Genomic DNA, 19,841 nt, shown 5'->3' on the forward strand with positions numbered 1-19,841 from the left:
TTCCGCTTTCATTTTGTCACACCATTCACTCTGTTGTTATCGTTTTACAACACTGTCTCGCGCGCACAGCTGTCGAATGTCATAATAAAAGTTCGATTTTAACCTCAAATAATAATAAATAAACATTGAAATTATTATGGCGAATAAGCCGACGCGTGATATTTTGGGCATTATTTGGCAAAACTTTTGGAAATCGCTGCGTCCGCGACAATTTCGCGGCAATCTCATTGGCGAGGATTACTTTGGCAACAAGTACTATGAGATTCCAGCAAATCCAGCGATTGGCAAACGCAAACCATCTCGTTATTTCGAGCCAGCTGACAAGGAGGCATTTGATCAGGAATTGACGGCTGAATGGGAGGCATGGCTGCGTGGACGTCGTGAGGATCCTCCAACGCGTGAGGAACTGGTGAAGAATCTGCAAATCATGGAGATGAAGAAACAGAATGCCGCCCAGCTGGACGCTCACTACGCCAAGGGCAAGGACGCGGGTGCGCTGCCTAAGCAGGTGGAGGGCGATACCATTGGCACGTTTCCCAAGTACAAGGATTACGATCTGATACCAGGGAAGCATAGCATTAAGAAATAAATATGTTATTGTTAATGTGATTTTTTTGCTTGAATTAATTTGTAAATAATCTGGCACCATAATGTGCATAAGTTATGTTATAAACAATTACATGGTAATGATCATATTTGGATATTTGTTTTCCTCAACTATAATGATTTAAGAGTATAAATTAATAAATTATAGATTATTGTTGAGCAAAAACAAAATAAAACTCAAGAAAAAATGTTTACGCAGAAGTTACAATTCAAAATACAAAAAATGTGTGTTAAGCTGCACACAGAAGTCGTAATGTATTGTAACATATTTCATAAACTATGATCTATGAAACTATGAATTCTTGAAATTATCGATGAAGAGAAATAAAAAAAACATGATTATTTTGGTTTAAGTCTATTATGATTTCTTTATTAAAAAATCAAATCATTTTCGATTCCTGGTAAATCTACGTATTGCTAGTTGATGTGGTTATACTAGAATAACATCAGTGTTTTCACCAATCATCCAAATCCAAATCCTTAACAATATCCACAGCAGTTGCAGCTTCATCGTAATCATCACCTGCGACAGCAGATTCTTGCGACTTTTCGCTCTTGCGCTTCTTTTTGTCCTCCTTACGTTTGGGTTGTTTCGGCTGTGGTTGCACCTCCTCCTCTACTTCCTCGTCGTCGTCATCTTTGGGTATATCCATTGCCTCATCTTCAGAGTCTGATGGGAACAACTCCACTTCGCCCTGCTCGTTGCGAACTGGCACACCAGACTTAGCCGCCGGTTTCTTCAGCTTGGGTATATCGTAGTCTGCATTAATATCATCTGTTTGCGCCGCCTGGCGTCGCTTCTTGGTCTCGTGTGTCTTCAGCCAGCTTGCATAGTAGATATCTAATGGGGTGCGTTTGTTGCGCACCTGTTGCTCCCAGGCCTGCACCGCTTGAGCGTTCTTCAGATCAAAGTTGACACTGCTCTTGCTGCGCTGCTGCTCAATGAAACGGCTGCTCTCCTGAATCTTGTCTAGCAGTTGCTTCAGCTTCCGCGTGTAGTTGGCATTGCGGCACTCCTTGAGATACGCTTTGAGAGCCACCACAACTGGTACCACAAGATCGCTGAAAGCCAAGGTGGCAGACTCGTGAGCTAGATATTCCAACAGCAGGCCACACACTTGCTCCACAACTTCATCCCGAAAACCATTCTCCGCCAGCTGTGCTTTGTTCAGACGCAAAATGCAAGTGAATTGCAGCGGCTTCATGGATACCGAGGTGTGTTTGCGATTGAAGGTATTGCTGCGCAAAACTTCCACAATTAGTGGCAAGATCGGAATATAGGTGTTTGTCTCCTTGGCCAGCGAGATGAGTGACTGCAGACAATGGAAACGCAGTGGGAAATACTGCGCTGTTGGTATCAAGCGGATGACACCCGTTGTGATAGTAACAAGTGGATAAACCAGCGGCTGCAGCTGTGGCTTATTTGTGCTGGCTCCAAGTAAATCCGCCCACAGACGCAACGAATTGATGTACTGCCAATTGTACACTGCTTGGAAGCTATCCTTCTTCTTGAGGATGACGGCATTACGCAAATGAATGGCCAGCTGACGTATGTAGAGGAAAGCGTGCTGATAGCTGACGTTCAAGTCCAGTGCAAACATCTCCACAAGCGAGCGACGCATGAAATTGATGCCTGGCAACGTGTTGGGCGAGACAAACTTTGAATTCCGGACGTAAGCGAGATACATGGCTTTCAGCACATGGTTCAGCATAGTGGCCTAGAAGAGAATTTAGTTAAACAGCTGCAGGGATCAAAACTAAGCTCAAAACTCACCTGCTGCTTGCGTGTAATCTTGAGGATGCACAAGAAGGACAACACACGCACCGTCTCATCGCCAGTGGCCCAGAGCACAATCAGACGCTTCAGTATGGTTTTGCCGAGCGCAGTAAAAGGTGCCACCATGCCGGCCATTTGATGCAGATGCTTGAGCAGCACATTAAGAATATTTGAGCTGGATATTTGCTCCACCAGGCGTATCAAATCAGAGAGATAGTAACGCAGACATCCACGCACCTTCACCCACTTTTTGTGCTTGTGTAGCGGCAGACTGCTGTTTGGTTTCACACCCAGCACATTGATGATTGCCGGCTGTAGATGTATCACACACAATTGGATAACACCATTGAAGGCGGCCGCCCCGACTACCTTATATGCAGCCGTATTCGCCTTTTCGCCTTCATTGTCCGCACTGATGCTAGCCAGAGCTGAGTTGAAGGCTTGAATCACCTGACGCACTGTTTCAATTGGCACAGTGGGCTTGCTCAGCTGCAGTTCCCATTGTCGCAAGAGATTAAGCGTGATTTTCTGCACGCCTCCGGCTGCCACGTCTTCATCATCATCATCGCCTTCGAAATCACTCTCGTCACTGGCTACCTCCAGATCATTGCTGGGCTTGTGATATTTCTCTTCATCCTCTTCACTTTCTGCACCATCGTCTTTTTGCTCTGCCTCATTTTGGTCTTCTTCGTCGTCATCGCTGTCCATCAAATTGAAATTCAAGAGTTCCTTGTCGTTCTTTTTAAGAAAGTCATAGAACTCGGGATCTATGTCCTTTAGGCCCTCCAAATCCTTTTTGTGTGACTTCTTTGCCGCCTTCTGCTTCTTCGGTCGCTTTTCCTCATCTTTGACGGCTTTCTTTGCCACTTTTGGCAATTTGGGCTTTTCTGACACTTTCTTCTTTTTGATGGCAGCGTTTTTGGGTTTCTTACTGTCTAGACTTTTAACTTTTTTCGTTGCTAACTTCATTTTTATTTATCAAAATGAAAAATTCACAAATAACTAAATTCAATGCGCACTCAACACGTGCCGCCTAACACAGAACTAGAGGTGAGCTATCGTAACTCTACTGAAGCTAAAAAACATCGTTGCCAATATCGATGCATTGATGTTTGGTATTTTGTAGTATTTTATATAAAAAAACTGTATATTTCGCCGGTTACAGTGTCACAATGTATGAAGTTATCTTTTTTAACATATTATTTGTTTTTAAAACCACCGGTGTTAGTAATATTTGTATAAGAATATCAAAAACCTCGATATCCAGCCAGAAAGCCGTTGGAATTGCAGGGCTGCAATTTAACAGAGCTCTGTTATGTTAAGTACTGTGGCGGTCGATCGATAAATCGGTCTTTTCATTTGGCGGCAATTGAGATCGAATTTCAAATTTGCATTTCTTTAATGTACTTAGCTTTTGATCAACAGATAATAATATTGTCAGCAAGATCAATGATAAGTGTAGATAGAATAAGACTATACATTAAAATACAACTTAATTATAGCTTTTCATCTTTCTCGGGCTGTAACCTTTCTAAGTGCGCGGCAATTAATCAGTTCATAACGTGGATCAAGCGATGCAATGATTAGAGGGGCGTTAACTAAAAAGGAAAAAAAAACAATCTCTACTATCATTTCTCGGTTGCAGTTACGCCTGCAAACGTGGGCCACACATCTGGCTGGCTCAACTTGTTGCCAACTGCCGTTACAAGCTACAACTCTGTTGTTGTCACACAAAGACTGAAATCGAGAGTAAGGCTTAAGTGGAGCAGGGGCTGTTTGCCTTGATCGCCGGCACTTGCAATTATTAATAGAAAAATTCACGTAATGTTGAACGAACGACAAAAATAAAAAAACAACTGGATACCAGGTTAAATAATTGTATGCAAACACTTTGGGAGTAACAGATCCGTCTCAACACCTACGTGGCCCCCCTCAGTAGAGAGAAAGAGAGATTGGCTCTCCTATATGTCCAGACATCCCCTAGGCTCAGCTAGTTACGAAATTGTCGAGTGCAAATGGACTTAAATGTAACGCCAAGTCGATGCATTTGCGAGCATGATAAGCGGAAAGTCGACTGGTCGGTCAGTCGATTCAATAAAAGTGTCAAACAAACGATCGTCTCTGGGGCCTGCCAATCGGTTGCCCCCCGCCCACCACAAACTCAGTCTCGGACCCAGAGTCTCGGCATCAGCACCTCAGTCCAGGTGTAACGCAGGGGCACGCAGGGCGCTGGCTTGGAATGAGCAAACAAATAAACGGCTAACCGCGAACAGTGAACAGTGAACAGCGAACTGCAGTAGCCAAGTAGACAAGAGTCGACGCCGACGTCGTTGTTGTTACCGTGTCATGTTGGCAGCCAAGCCCAATAGCAATTGGCCATAAATCTTGCCTGGCCAGTTGAGTTGCCTGTTGGCTGCCATTCACTTTTATTCGCATACGGTTTTATTCTTCGCTTGCTGCGTGACGCACGACGCAGTTCATAGATGGAGTCGATTGCCGAAGTCAATGCAACGCAAATGATTTCCTCCTCACCCAACGAAACAAGTTCAAGTTTACGCACTGCAAAACGGAAAATTCAACGAAAAGGCTTCCTGCTCTACTCGGTTCATTGGACGCACATTGCAAACGCACTTTTCAGGTTTTAGTTTTATTTTTATTTTTTTGTTTCTTTGCAGAATGTGGCCCACTGAATGTGGCCAGCAAGATTAACACAAGCCAAGGCCACAGCATTCAGAGTATTCATTTGGGCCAACGCACAACAAACGCATTGCACTTTGCAGGCTGCCGGTTTCTCGATCTTGTTTTTGGCCATTATGCAGCTTGGCTTTTGTTTTTTTGCTTGTCTACATTACATGTTTATGTTTATGCTCATGTGCTCATGATAGCGCGTGGGCGACTCAATGAATTACTGAATAAGGTTAATGGACTAACTGATCCAAATACGGGAATTGAGTGTTATACGAGGCAAGACCAAATATATGACTTGTCGTATTTCAATTACTTGATTTTATGGCACATTATTGAGTCGTAGAGCGGTTATAACTGCGGCTTAAGTGACTAATTTAACACGACATTATGATCGAGGCAGGATTAAGCTTAAAGCAAATCGAAATAATTTCAATAAAATCCAGTCTAGTGAAAGAATTTAAATGGTATAATTATACTTTAAGCAACTATTATTAAAAGTATTACCAGAAAATAATCATTTTATTTTATTATACCATTAATATTTTTTGTATAAAAATATTTATTGGAAATATCCCATTCAAAATAATGATTAAAAACATATAAAAATTAATAATTTATTTCTAAAAAATAGTATTAATTAATAAACTACGGCATAATAATTTAATGAAATTATTGATTAAGTTTACTTTAAAGATAAATGTATATATATTACTACAGTTTTCAAATGAATTGTATAGCATTAGAAAAGTATAACTAGAAAAATGGTAGAATTAATCTATGAATATTATATTAGTATTGAAATGATTTCGTAGCAATTCTAGAATTATTAAACTAGAAAACTTATTAAACTCTTTAAAATAAACCTGTTGTTGTAAATTGTCGAATTATTGCCAAAGAAATATTTCATTATTAAAAATATTAATAGAAGAATAGTTGAATTATTTTATACTAGAAGCAGATCTATAAAAAAATATTACTAGATCAAATGCAGAATTAGTGCACAACAATTAATGGCCAGTCTCGTTTTATACACATATTTTTCTTGAATCCGTTTGCGCAATTTGAATACAAATCTCTCGGATTATTATAATAACAATCAAAATAGAGGTGAGCTGGTAAAAGTGACCACCAGTTACATATAGTGACACTCCCCTCAACTTGTCGTTGAACTCCATCGAATAGCAAACTAACTTTTATGGCCGTGGCAACCACCTGTGGATCAAACTGCAGTATGCTGTTTATGGACGGTAAAACTTGTTGCACTCCCCCAATAAAAAGATTTGTGGCATTCGCATATTTCATAAGTGCACCACCCCTCCTCCTTCCCCTGTTTGCGTTGCAAGTCGACCAAGTCAATGCAATTGGCATCCCAATTCCAATTCCAATCCCAATGCGAATGCGAAAGCCACTTGAAACTGTTTGCTGAAGCGTGTGCACTTGGGGCATGTCATAAGCATTTAAATTGGCCATAGAACGTGTTAAGTGCGCAAGAATCGCTTGTGATCGTTGTGACAGTTGTCAAGTGAGTTGGCCATTATTGAGTGGCTAATTATTGAGTTAACTTAATGGCTATTAGCAGTGCTCAGCATCATAAATATAATTGGATTAATTACGCCCCGATCTGATCGATTGTAGAAATCTTAAATGAGAATCAATAATTGAAAGTGCTCAAAAGCTGCTCGAAAGCGAGAGATATCCTATAAAATTAGATATAATTCCAGTTTTATACTTCGATGCGAGTAATTTAATTATTCGAGACTTGCCAGGAAGCACAATTGTAATAAATATTTCATTACAAGCAACTCCCACTTTTTATACGCCCCTTTTTAAAGGGTATTATTATTTGATTATTGCTTATTTAAGTTGCAGTTGCTGCAATAGCTCGGAGGCCACCCACTTGAATTGTTGCAATTAAATAAATGCGAATGCATTTAATTCGATTATTTGCAAACATTAAAATCACGTATACGCAGCGTATAAGTTACTTAGCTACCCTACAAACAGTAATACTTGTACTCTATGACTTTGATTTATGAACATATACCTCAAGTAATCGTTCTCTACGTGTAGGGTATGAGGTAATGAGGACCGTGGCAAGGTGGCGACGGTGGCGTGTGGGTGAATGAGGCGTTGCACAAATCGTTAGGCATTCAATGGTAATGCTATTGCTTTGTTGCCACATACTCTGGCGGCGGTGGTCGCAAGTGGCAAGTTGCAACAATCAAAGAGTCTGGTCTCGGACTGGGTTGGAATTCAATTTCCAGCATGGCCAACATTGATTATGCCAGATTAAGAGCAGACCAAAAGTACAGCACAAAATAATTCCGCCTTCATTCCAACGCTGGGCCCATATAATTAGTTTCATTCTTTTTATGCGATTTTAAATATGAAATTCACATTTTATCGAACCTGCTTCATGCCATTGGTGGGCGTTGAACATTTGCAGTGAATGATAAGGACTTTGTCTGCCATACTTTGTTGGCTGGCATGATGCAATCGCTGCACAAGATTGCCACAAACGTGGCTAACTGGCTTTTGGGGATTGAATTTGGGTGGTGTATGGTGCTGCTGTTGTTGTTGTTGCTGTTGTTATTAAAATGCCATAAAAATTGGGGCAAGCATTAAAGTATATCTCGGTGTGTAGCGCATAGCGTTCGTTGTGGCCGAGTCTAGACTCGCGACATGTGCATTGTTTGGAATTATGCAACTTTGTCGCTGCTCGCTCGGTGTCAAGCTGATTTACGCCGCCACTTCGTTGACCACAAGGGGCAGACACAGTTGGGTTAACGCCTTGCCGCTTGGACGCCTCCTGCAGCATGTCACGTATCATTTGACCATACAGCTGAGCTCAAAGCCGAGTTGAACTGTGTCCAAGATCAATGCCAGCCCAGCTTAGATTTGCATGTCCGTTCCTTAAGTTGCCACGTTGCAATTGGAATTTAAAGGCGCGGCCAGAAAACTTATTAAATGGGCGGAACGATTTGAACTTATGATCCGTGAATTGCTGCAGCTTTATTTATGCATGTTATGAATGTACAAATTTGAGACTGCTTTCGTTCTCTGTTGCTATGTTTAGACTTTATAGCCGACGAGGTGTCGACGACCAATTACCTCGCCCATGAAGAACCAGGTGATCACCTCAATGGTGACCAGCGTATTGAGCCAAGCCTCGGAGACAGTTGTCGAGCGCAGTCGATTGCCCGACGACTTCAAGTCCTTCTTCATGCTCTTCGCTGATTTGGCAGCCTGCTCTCGAAAATGCTTGAAATCAGCTGGAGTCGGTGGTGTTAGCTCCACCTTGGCGTAGTACATGAACTCATCAAAGAGCGGACGTGCTTGAGCCTTGGCAGCTGCGAATAATAATTATTGAATTATTATAAACATAAAATTATCGTCTACTTACCATTGATAAATGTGGTGATCTTTGTGCCTATCGAAGCCATTTTAAAGAATCCCAGAAAATCCCAGAGTTTAACAAATTTGTGTGCTACACGTTGAAATTATTTTTGGCAAGTGAAAATGAGAAGTGTTCGACAGGGCTGACAAGTTTTCAGGGTTACACAACACACACATACATATGGCAACAATGGAATGCTTGGAATGAAACAATATTCAAGGCATACAATTTGTTTGCCATTTTTTGCTTAATATTATAAAAATACTAATAAACAAGTTGCTAGTATGATTAAAAAGTTAAAAAAAAAATTAATCCAAAGTAATACGCCTAACATTTGCAACAATTCCAACATAACTTGTTTGAACATGTCCAGCTTGATACAAGAACAAGACCTGCAATCAATGTAAATGTGTCGAAAATTTGCATAATCGTCCAAAGCTGACGGCTTTGTTGTTGCTGCCTGCCAGTTTCATGCGGCTCTGAGCCAATTAGCCGATTTTGGGGCGATAACTGACCGATCATTACAATGTAGGCAAGATAGTTATTAGTTAAGCGCTTCATGCTCATAATCTCCACCCACTTTTTTCGAAAAACAAAAAATAAAAAATAGAAAACAAAACCATAGCAAAGCTTAAAACAATGCATAGGTTGGATGATCACGATTAGGGCGATGTGAACCAATAATTATTATGGGATCGAGCAGGTCTATTTCATCATAAGTTTGCTTGTTTTCAAAATAATCTATTGATTATATTATTACCTTTAAATGGTACAGTCAAATGAAATAAAAAACTGATTTAATTGCAATTAGTCTGCTTGACTTTCACTGGGTGAATTCTTTACACCCGGAACACAGAGAGCTAAAGGGTATGACTAAAGGTATAATGCATGAAAATTCCCTTAAAATGTTTATAGATGGTTTTTGGAATATACATATTTTTTAAATTATATTATTATTATAACTAACTAAATTAAAAATGCTTTTTCTTGGTAATATATTTTCGAAATATTTCATTTATTATATTGGGAAAAATGTGAATTATCGCAAGAAAAAATTAAATATTATGAATTCATTGTTAGTAAAATGCAAACACAGGATCTGAAATAAACTTATTTGTGTATTTGTTTTTCATTTTCCAAGCTTTTATGATTCCAGAATGGGTTACCGAGTGTAGTAAAATCGGAGCCAAACAATCATTCATAGTTATTGTTTACCAAGTTTATGAATATTGAAATTGTTATGGTATTTTCCGTAATAGTGCAAGTTTATGGCATTTTGAAAACACGTTATGGCCCTCTGCATTGCACTATAAATTGTGATTTATGCTTGTATTTTTTACCAAGCACCTTTACTTGGTTCTGGTTGTTTAATAGCATTGCGAATTCATTTAAAGTTTTAAATTGTCTATGACTTCTTGACCCTCGTTAGAAAACGGAGCCCGTGTTAAATTGCGATTTGCATCTTGTGTCAATCTCTCGAGTTGAAGTTGAAGTTGCAATTGGCTTGCATAGTATTGTTGGTAGTACAATAAGTGACCAAATATGGAAATGTGGTTCACCAATTTGATTTGCGATTTTGCATTTTTATTGTTTTTGCCTAACACTGCTGACAGCGTTTGATTATATTTATTTTTGGGCGTTGCCCATACATACACATACCTTCCTACTTTGAGCTTTGTTGTAACTGCAATTGTTAAATTGAGAACACTGAGAAAAATTCAAATGCAAACAAATAAAATAAAATTGCAAAATGAAGTGGAACATGGGAATAATAGAATTAATCGATATCAATGACACATTCCTGTGATGACACAAGCTTGAATCGATAGGAAACCGAGCTTGCCAAACTTGAGTTATCGGTTTCGATAACGATAAGAAATGCACAAGGTAAATTAAAATTGAAGACAATTGTTTTTGTAGCAGTGCAAGCACGCGACCATTTGCGCTTTAAATCGAAATCGAAATTGCTACATTGTAGTGCGATATGTGTATAATTAAAATTATTCTGACAATCACAATAGCAACGCTTACTATGCAGTCGAGCTAAACATTGGACTTCACTTAAGCACGGTTGTGGAGACAGGGACGGAGGGTGGGGCGTAAGTGCTGCAGGTCTCTGCTTATGGGTTTTAAATGTGTTTGCGGCTTTATCAATATAATTTCGATTGCTGGTTGTTGTTGCTGCAATTTTCGTGTTGTCGATTGGCTTTGCCGATAGTTTTCAGTGTGTATGTGTGTGTGTTTGTTTTGTTTGCTTGGTTTGCTTGTGTATTTCCTTCGGCTCTAAATTCTTTGCTTATTGCAATTTGCGCAACAATGCGGCCTCGCCCGCACACGCCTGACCCACCAAACGCCACCACCAGATGCTCCAGAGAGACGCCGACACCACCAGCCAGCAGATCTCAGCCGGACGATTTGCCGCTGACGTTGACTGCGACTGCGCAGCTGGGCAGTGAAAGGCTAGCACCAAAGGCATGGCAAGGCAACGCAAGGCAAGGCAACGCCAGGCAGAGCACTTGGCCAGAGATCTGCTCCAATTCTGCAGCAGCGACGTCGGCTGAGCCTCGCAGCCATTGGCTTGTGCCTGACTTTGGTTGGGCGTCGTCGTAGTTGTCGGCGTCGATGTTTCGAGTCTAGTTTTTGTGTGTTTATTCGAATTTGATATATATTTTCTTGAGTGCATTTGTTGTTGTTGTTGCTGCTTGTAGTATTGTGGTGTGGGGCAGGTTTTGTTTTTTTCTGCTGAAACGAAGTGCAGGCCAATTTTTTAGTATAAATGTGGCCACAATTTGGTAGTCGAAATCAGAATCAACTCGTTCGCTGAGCATTCAACAACTCTTCCTTCTACTCCTTCAACCTCCTTCTCAAACACTCAACAATATCAACATGAAGGTAAAGAAAACACACATCAAGAACACTGTCTGCACATCAGCAACACTGTTTTTTTTGTTGTGCACCTCTCCAACACTGTTAACTCACCACCACCACCACCCACAAACTCACCACACCATCTGTCTCTCTTCAACACTTGCAGTTCGCCGTTGCCGTAGTCATGTTCGTGTGCGCCGTTGCCGGTGCTCAGGCGTCGTGGGCTGCCATTGCTCCCGGTGTTTCCTATGTGAACTCCGTTGCCCATGGCCCAGCTGGTCTGTGGAACGGTGCCTGGAATGGTGCCTGGAACGGTGCCTGGAATGGCGCCTGGAACAACGGCTGGGCTGCACCTGCTGCCGTTGCCGTTCACGCCAGCGCTCCCTGGGGTCTGACCGCTCCCGGCTGGCACGGTGGTGTTCCCGGCATTGCCCTCGCTCAGGGTCCCGGTGCCGCCGCCCTTGGCCCCCATGGCCATGAGGGTGTCTACGTTGCCAAGACCCGTGGTGCCATCCACACCGCTCCCCTTGCCGGTCACATCAACTCGGCCACTTCCGTGAACGTGGCCCCAGCTCCCGGTACTCTGTAAATTTGAACTACCAAAACTACCGAACTACCGATATGCCAAAATGGATGTGGGGAGCAGGACGATGATGATGACGATATCGAGGGAGCAGCGAACACAACTGGCGCACCAATTTGTTGTTTGTCTCTGGCTGTCTATCTATCTATCCATCCTACTTCTCTATGTCCACGACTTTCAACGACTCTACTTGGATACTCTATCACCACCACCCATCACCACAACAACAACCACCCCAAAACATTATTGTTAAGAACACACCGATCTTAGTCCCGTTATGAACCAAGGAGTATCGCTTCGGCGATACATCCATCTCGTTCGCACACACACAAAACACACTCACTCACGCGCACATTTGAGTTAGTTCTGTGTTCAGCAAATAAGTCCAACAACAACATCAACAACAACAATTACAACAACTACAACCAACAAATAACAGCATGTTAATTTCTTATTACTTGAGAACTTTCAAACCACAACCAGCTTTTCCGCCTTTCCTTCTACATCTATCGATCTGTCTGTCTACTATATTCTTCTCCTTCCATCTAGCTATCTCTCTTTGCAACAATATACTTTCAATCTATCACCAAACTCTTCTTCTATCTATCTCTCTTCCACTTCTGAGTGCAGCACTTAAGCTGTGTGCACTATAGATGGTGTATATATACACATATGTACATAATACATATACATACATATACAAACCTTACTCTAGTAATTCGCAACAATTGTAAAATTGACAAAAAAATGTTTTAAATAAACTCGTTTTTATTTACTCGAATACTTTATTCTTTTATTGGAAAAGGGGGAAATGAAAGTACCAAATGGGATTGGAAATACTTTATTATAGTATTTACTACCTTGTATAAAATACTTGTAATTTTTCTTTTAAAAATAGCTAAATTTTATGATAATAATGGTGTAGCAATTTGAAATTAAAGATTGGTATTATACATATTTGTATTTTATACATATTTTAAATTAAATCATATCTATAATCTTTGCGACAGAGTCTACTAGTTATACACACTACCCATAGGGTAGAAGGGTATTATAACTTTGTGCCGGCAGGAAATGTAGGTAACAGGTAGAAGGAGACATCTCCGACCCTATAAAGTATATATATTCTTGATCAGCATCAACAGCCGAGACGATCTAGCCATGTCCGTCTGTGTGTCTGTCCGTCCGTCCATATGAACACCTATATCTCAGAGACTATAAGAGATAGAGAATTATAATAGATAATTTTTTTCGACAGCATTTGTTATGTTTGCACGCAGATCAAGTTTGTTTCAAATTTTGCCACGCCCACTTCCGCCCCCGCATATCAATAAAATCGAATAACAAGCGTAATTTTCAAGCTACAGCTGAGAATTTTGGTATACAATAATAATGGTAAACAATAATAAAAAATATACTGTTTGGTATATTTTTAATATATTTGTATTTCGGTATATTTTGAAAAAAATACCGCAATGTTTTGCTTTTATTCAAAATGGGTAGCGGGTATCTCACAGTCGAGCACTCTCGACTGTAACTTTCTTACTTGTTTTAAAGTTAGATGTATTTTTGCTCTTTAAGAACTAGAATTTTTTAAAGATACGATTTACAAATAGACTTTGTATATTTAGTAATTTAACTTATTTTCTAAAAAACATTATAAGGTAACCATACTTTTTTTTATTATTTTTTTTTATACGATTTTAAATCCAGTTTGTTAAGTCAACACTATTGAAGATTAAAATGAAAAGATAAGGACTACTGTTTTATCGATAAAAAGACAATAGGAAATCACTAGTTGTAGATAAACTAAAGTAATTGTTGAAATACTTTAGCATAAGTCGAGATGAATAATAAAAATAATGTAGTTTTTTTTTATATAATTGGGTCGACCTTGGGGTGCTAGAACTGTTTATAAACAATGTATATCTGTGTAACCTTGAAGACATTATAGATTGTTTAATTGATTTCATATCGAAATGAATGTCTTTGCAGTAACTTAAGTAATTAGATCAAACGTATACTTAGTAGTTAATAGTTTTGTGAATTGACTAATGCAAGGTATGTTTGGACACTTTGCTATAAACTGCCACTGATCGGTAGTCAAGAGCGGGCCAATGTTCATTTGAGCCACATTTCGTAGCGTACTTAATTGACCTGAAAGGCGTTGCCATGCGACTTGAATAGATTGCGACCACACGGCGTATGCTTAATTATGCAAACGCTTAAAGCTAATTATAGAGCAGAATATGGTTTGTTTATTAGTCAGTGCTCACCACCTGCGATCCGATCGAACTATATATGTCTCTATATAGCAGTATTACTGATTATTTATGGCAGCAGCTACTCGTAATTACAGTTTATCATCGTCTCTAGAATTCAACTTGAACTCTTTCAAAGCTATCGTTGCAAATTTTGTTGCGCGTTGGCGTTGGCGTTGTTGCCAACAACAAAACAACAAGTTGATACCACATATAAAGTTGCATGGCATTTTTTGGTGCAACGACACCTGACGGGTTTCGCTTTAATGGCTCTCTTTATATCTGCATCTAAGGGGGAAGAGGGGGCAATTCGGGGGCATTGAAACTGGTTCGCAATGCGGCTGCAATTGGCAAGGTTTCTCGGTTTTTTGTCCATTTGCATAATTGAATTGTTGTTTTTTTTACCATGATTTTTTTAAATATGTATATCTATATTTTTTTGTTTTGGTTTGCTTTTAGCGTGTGCGGGTGTCTCGCTTTTGTAGTGCGGCGTGAGTTAATTGTATCACCTAATGGTCTTCGTCGTCGATTCGTTGCAAGTTGCAATCTGAACCCGGCTGCAACTTTTAGACGCCCACGCGCCGGCTTCGCATGAAATGGCAAAGCCAAAATGCAAGGGAATGGCTTGGCTCTGGGTGGGTGTTATGTAAAACCATTTGAATTCGATCCATTTAACAATCAGCGACAAAGTAATTAAAAATACAACGAGGAAATAATCATGGTAGAGTGCAGACAATCCTAAATGCATTTAATGTTTCTATTCCTGGATTAGATGATGTTGCAATGCAAATGACGCAAGGAATGCTTTGCTTAAGGCAGAGTCTCTTTCCATGGACTTTTCTTTATTTAAAGGATTTATATAGATTAATTTTGTAAGTAAACATTTTGAAAGTTGACAAAGTTACACATAATTCAAAGCTTTGTAAATAAATACAAATGTTGATAACAATTGGGTAAAAACATATGCGAAATCCGACAAAAACTTTATGGTAAATTAACTGTTTTTGTCATTCTATGTTAAATTGAGCTTCAGACATCATAATTTAATGAAAGAAATATTTGGGTTTTTGGTATTTAAAAATTTTTTAATTTATGACAGTTTATAATTTACTGTTCAAATATTTAGTTAGAGTTATTTTTGATATAATAGTAAACAAGGTTGTTACAATTCTATTCAAATATGATACATATGAAGGTCAAGACATTATTAAGTATACGCATGACCTCGTCACAGCTTTTATTCTATTTCATGCATGATAGTTTATAAACTACACTTCAATTTGTTTTCTTTTATAAATATATTAAAGTGTCATATTTTTGAATGGAAATACGCATTACAATTTTACTCTAAAGAATGTAACAATTAGGGCTCTATAAAGTATACACAAGATTAAACTTCTCGCTATTTTATATTCTATTACCTTGCGGGTTGTTTACTTCCCAACTTCTTTATTTCTGTATATTCTATTAAAGTGCCATAATTTGGAATTGATAGAAAAACAAAGTGATACAACTTCCGTAAAAAGAATGTAACAGTTAGAATTACATCAAGTATACGCAAGATAGATCGGTACATTAAGTTTAACTCCACTCCGTATTCTACTCTATAGTAAGTAGTTTGCTCCCCATTCAATTAATTTCTATGTATTGTCCTATTTTTTGTGATGCAGTGTCAGTCAAAGCAATGTAACAATTATGATTATATCAAGTATACGCACGATCAATCTGTATTTTAAGCTTAACTCTACTCCGTATTTTACTCTATAGCACGTTGTTTACTCCCCATTCTATTAATTCCTCTGTACTGTCATATTTTTGAATTGTGATGCAGTTTCAGTCAATGCAATGTAACAATTAGGATTATATCACGTATACGCACGATCAACTCTGTATTCTGCTCTTTAGTAAGTAGTTTGCTCCCCATTCTATTAATTCCTCTGTACTGTCATATTTTTGAATTGTGATGCAGTTTCAGTCAAAGCAATGCAACAGTTAGGACTGTATCAAGTATACGCACGATTGACAGCAATGACGCTGTCAATCACTCGCGCCCTTGACAAGTTAATCATGAATTCTATGATTTATTGAGCATTTCAATTGAAATATTTAGAATGCAATGAATGACAGCAAAAGGGTTGAATGAGTTGATAAGTTTGTTTTTTTTTTTCGATTGTAAATCAATTAGCAGTACAGCATGTTCAGGATACGAATGCAAACCATAAATGGATCACAAGACAGTCACATTATATGCTAATGAATTGCGAATAACAATAATGGCGTTAACCACAACAATTAAGTAATTATTAAAACAGCCAACGCTGTCGCAGAGTGACGCAGCGTGGAAAGCGGCAACTTACCGGAACTGCAACTAAAAAGTGGGTTGGGTCTCTCTCAGTCTCATTCGGTCTGGGTCTAGATCGTTGCATTTGATCGATCGATCGACTGACTGACTGGCTAGGTATTGAGTGTGAATATGAGTTCACTTGTTGTTAGTACACTCATGCTGCCCACCTACAGAAACAGCAGCAGCATGTCATTATTTCTGTAATCACATGTATGCAAAAGATATATATCTAACAACATATTCACATCGTATGTATATAGCAAATATGTACATACATATGTAATTCTGTGTGTGAACTCGAACTCTCACTTGGCGTATGAACTTTTGCTGACCATTGCCGCTGTGGTTATTGGCTCAGCTCTTGGCTTGATCGACTGGCTATAAAACTGGCGACAGAATCAACAAGAGATCAGTTCAGAACAAGAGTTCAACAAGAGCACACACAACAAACCAAAACCATCAACATGAAAGTAAGTCCCTAACAAGGATTTCAGCAAGGATTCCAAGCTCACTCTCCCTTTTTTCTCTGCAGTTCGCTATCGCAGTCATCTTCACTCTGGCCCTCGCCATGGGAGCTCAGTCCTCGGTGATTCCTCTGATCTCTCAGCTGGCTGGCCATGGTCTGTCCTACACCGCCGTCTCGGGTCCCGCTGTTGCCGCTCCCTGGGTGGCACCCGCTGCCCACTGGCCCGCTGCCGTCTCTGTTGGTGCCTGGCCTTCAGCAGTTGCTGCTCACGCTCCTGCTGTTGTTGCTGCTCACGGTGCTGCTGTTGTGGCTGCCCACGCTCCCGCTGTGGTTGCTGCCCATGCTGCTCCCGCTGTTGTTGTTGCTCCCGTTGCCCATGAGGGTGTCTACACCGCCCAGACTCGTGGCGCTGTTCACACAGCTCCTCTGTCTGGCCACATCCAGTCGGTGGCTTCCATCAACGCTGCCCCCGCCCCCGGCACCATCTAAGAAGTTTCTACTCAGGACTCAGGATTTACGATATTGACCATGGAACTGCCAAAAGCTGATGCCAAAGGACATCACAACGATTTGATTACCATACTATGAATACGCATTGAAATGTTGTAAATACCCACATATCTACATATGTTATATAAACAGGGCACTCGCACCAGCCATTCCTAAAAATTTCCTTTCGACTCGCACTCGCAACTCTGATATTTATTGCAAAAAAATTAAAACATTTTCGTAACAAAATTCCCAAAACTGTGTAAATGATTTTATTTCTTAGACAATAAATCAACGTAAAAAAGTTAAAAACAAAAGTTTCTCAATTGAAAATACTGAATATACAAAAAATGTTGCAATTATCTGCAATGTGCAGTTAAATTAAAAATATTTAAAATTTTTTTTTATTTTTAATGGATGCACATCAACAATTGAAAGCCCAAACAATTGTGCAATATTCTTAGTTAACTGTAAATGTTATGCAAGTAAACTGCATTTAACGATTTGAGTACAATTTTCTGTAATTAAATGCAGTTGCAATTATCGACATTGTACTGTAGTATTCTAATATTTTATATTGCCGAACTAGAGCAACCTTTGTGCTTTGTTCGTAGATTCGCGTGCATTTTATTGGATTGATTAGAGCTGTAAGTGCAGGAATTTGTATAGTCATTAAGTCTACTTAGACTGTCGGCTGCCTTGAAGGTCTTGACTTTAATTGCGTGTTTCTACGTTAAAAACATAATTACTAGAGCATTACGCTCAGAGCTAGTGACAGTTTGCTTTTAAATTAAGCTATTATACGAGTATGCGGGGAATTATGAATGTGTAACAGATAACCTAGGTAGATCATTATTCGAGATTTTAAATACTGCTGATTGTTTCTCAAATTGAGCTTAGACTTTGACAATGAATTGATTCTATACGAAATTGGAATGTGTATAAGGTAAATTACCTATATTGAATACTCTTTACACATTTTTGTAGTTTATTACAGTACTACAAAAACTTCATCAATTCGTTAATTAAATAATTTTGTACTCTTTCATTTTAACAGAATATAAATTTTAAGTTTCTTTAATTTTACATTCTACAATTAAATATTTAACTTTACTCAACATTTTACTCCATATAATATATTTTGTCTTTTTGTTTTGTTTCTACACCGTGTGGTATTACCTGTCGTATACTTAATATTATGTTTTATTCTTGAATATTGTATGTTTTTTGGTAAACCAATTTTCATTGACTTATTTAACCATATACTTCTAGTATCATTATAAAGCAAAAATATGATATATATAAATCTATATTCATATTTTACCGTTGGGGTGTCTGATTAAAATTGATTAAAAACCACAAAATGCAAAAATAAGTAACAAATATTACAAAAATAAACTAAAATCTTTAAAATTAAATTTTATATTTGCAGTTCACTATGAGTATTATATTATATGCTATTAGAGATGGGCTACAGAGCATACTCCAGTTTTAACAGTTCGTGTATGTAAAACCCAGTAATTAAAATTGAATTAGTTATACTAGGTTATACTATGATTTATTTACTGTAGTACTATTTAACTCTCAGATCTCCTCATGTGTAAATTTCATAAGAAACGGTGTATTAAAAATTGCAATTAGAGCGAAGTCGAGTGCCAAGTTCATGCGCATGCGCATAGTTTTTGCAAAGGGGCGTTATGAGTACAACAACTATGTTACTATAGCCCGTCGTATAGCCGGAATACTACTACAACTCGGCACTCACCCCTCCTATATGAATATTTGATCTGTTTGCTGTGAAACACTCGACGCTTTTGCGACTGAGGCGTGATTTGTTTGCATGTGAATATTTCTTCGGTTGGTCGTATCGGGTCGTTTGGGGGCTATCGGTTACAACTGTACAAAGTTGCGGGTTTTTTTTTTTCTATTTTGCCGCATTTGGTGGTGTTGAATGATAAGCTGCAGCTCACTGTATCGAGTTGCGTGTGGAAAATGCGCCAACTGCTTTGATTTATGGCCCGCCTCTGGGGCCAAGAGTCAATCGGATTTAATTGCGGTTCGTCAGCAGCTGCAACTTATGGCGTTGTCTATATTTTTCTCCCTCTCCATATTGGGAGCAGGTCCTAAAATGGACAGCTATCGCTTACAAAGTGAAAAGATTGCAGCTTCGATACAACGAACGAAAACTACACTTAACACAATAGTAGTAAAATTAAGTACTTTTTGTGAATGGTTAAAGAAAATAATAGTTAAATTTACTGCTATTTGTGAGTAGTAGTAGATAGTTATAACTAATGTAAGTTATTTAATAGTACTTATTTTTATTAGTAGTTTATTCATTTTATTATGCACTACATTTTTT

At 38.9% G+C, this 19,841-nt stretch overlaps 5 protein-coding genes and 1 long non-coding RNA gene across 6 annotated transcripts; 4 read left to right on the plus strand and 2 right to left on the minus strand.

Moving 5' to 3' along the window:
- Positions 1 to 52: 52 nt before the first annotated feature.
- LOC132787267 (NADH dehydrogenase [ubiquinone] 1 alpha subcomplex assembly factor 2) lies at positions 53 to 959 on the plus strand. The gene has a single exon (XM_060794203.1). It carries the CDS (start codon positions 137 to 139, stop codon positions 587 to 589), a length of 453 nt encoding a protein of 150 aa, XP_060650186.1. The 5' UTR covers positions 53 to 136; the 3' UTR covers positions 590 to 959.
- On the minus strand, positions 949 to 3,436 carry LOC132787197 (nucleolar complex protein 2 homolog). The gene is made up of 2 exons (XM_060794122.1): positions 2,381 to 3,436; positions 949 to 2,324 (listed from the first exon to the last, which is right to left on the minus strand). The coding sequence occupies exons 1-2, from the start codon at positions 3,350 to 3,352 to the stop codon at positions 1,062 to 1,064; spliced, it is 2,235 nt and encodes a 744-aa protein (XP_060650105.1). The 5' UTR covers positions 3,353 to 3,436; the 3' UTR covers positions 949 to 1,061.
- Positions 3,341 to 5,640, plus strand: LOC132787274 (uncharacterized). The gene is made up of 3 exons (XR_009632525.1): positions 3,341 to 3,433; positions 3,920 to 4,986; positions 5,059 to 5,640. It is a non-coding gene; the product is annotated as an uncharacterized LOC132787274 (long non-coding RNA).
- Positions 5,641 to 8,051: 2,411 nt separating this feature from the next.
- Positions 8,052 to 8,630, minus strand: LOC132793723 (ATP synthase subunit g, mitochondrial). Its single transcript, XM_060803782.1, has 2 exons — positions 8,475 to 8,630; positions 8,052 to 8,421 (listed from the first exon to the last, which is right to left on the minus strand). Exons 1-2 carry the CDS (start codon positions 8,512 to 8,514, stop codon positions 8,144 to 8,146), a joined length of 318 nt encoding a protein of 105 aa, XP_060659765.1. The 5' UTR covers positions 8,515 to 8,630; the 3' UTR covers positions 8,052 to 8,143.
- Positions 8,631 to 11,202: 2,572 nt separating this feature from the next.
- Positions 11,203 to 12,700, plus strand: LOC132798575 (adult cuticle protein 1). Its single transcript, XM_060810484.1, has 2 exons — positions 11,203 to 11,360; positions 11,503 to 12,700. The coding sequence occupies exons 1-2, from the start codon at positions 11,355 to 11,357 to the stop codon at positions 11,923 to 11,925; spliced, it is 429 nt and encodes a 142-aa protein (XP_060666467.1). The 5' UTR covers positions 11,203 to 11,354; the 3' UTR covers positions 11,926 to 12,700.
- A 4,187-nt stretch (positions 12,701 to 16,887) lies between these two features.
- LOC132793049 (adult cuticle protein 1-like) lies at positions 16,888 to 17,728 on the plus strand. The gene is made up of 2 exons (XM_060802650.1): positions 16,888 to 16,994; positions 17,057 to 17,728. The coding sequence occupies exons 1-2, from the start codon at positions 16,989 to 16,991 to the stop codon at positions 17,477 to 17,479; spliced, it is 429 nt and encodes a 142-aa protein (XP_060658633.1). The 5' UTR covers positions 16,888 to 16,988; the 3' UTR covers positions 17,480 to 17,728.
- Positions 17,729 to 19,841: the final 2,113 nt, after the last annotated feature.

This window comes from Drosophila nasuta, chromosome 2L, assembly GCF_023558535.2.
Source record: "Drosophila nasuta strain 15112-1781.00 chromosome 2L, ASM2355853v1, whole genome shotgun sequence".
Taxonomy (NCBI): domain Eukaryota; kingdom Metazoa; phylum Arthropoda; class Insecta; order Diptera; family Drosophilidae; genus Drosophila; species Drosophila nasuta.

Coding starts and splice junctions, on each gene's coding strand:
- LOC132787267 (XM_060794203.1), top strand. CDS start 137: ATGGCGAATAAGCCGACGCGTGATATTTTGGGCATTATTTGGCAAAAC.
- LOC132787197 (XM_060794122.1), bottom strand. CDS start 3,352: ATGAAGTTAGCAACGAAAAAAGTTAAAAGTCTAGACAGTAAGAAACCC. Junction 2,325..2,380: donor AGATTACACGCAAGCAGCAG/GTGAGTTTTGAG, acceptor ATTCTCTTCTAG/GCCACTATGCTGAACCATGT.
- LOC132793723 (XM_060803782.1), bottom strand. CDS start 8,514: ATGGCTTCGATAGGCACAAAGATCACCACATTTATCAATG. Junction 8,422..8,474: donor GATCACCACATTTATCAATG/GTAAGTAGACGA, acceptor TATTATTCGCAG/CTGCCAAGGCTCAAGCACGT.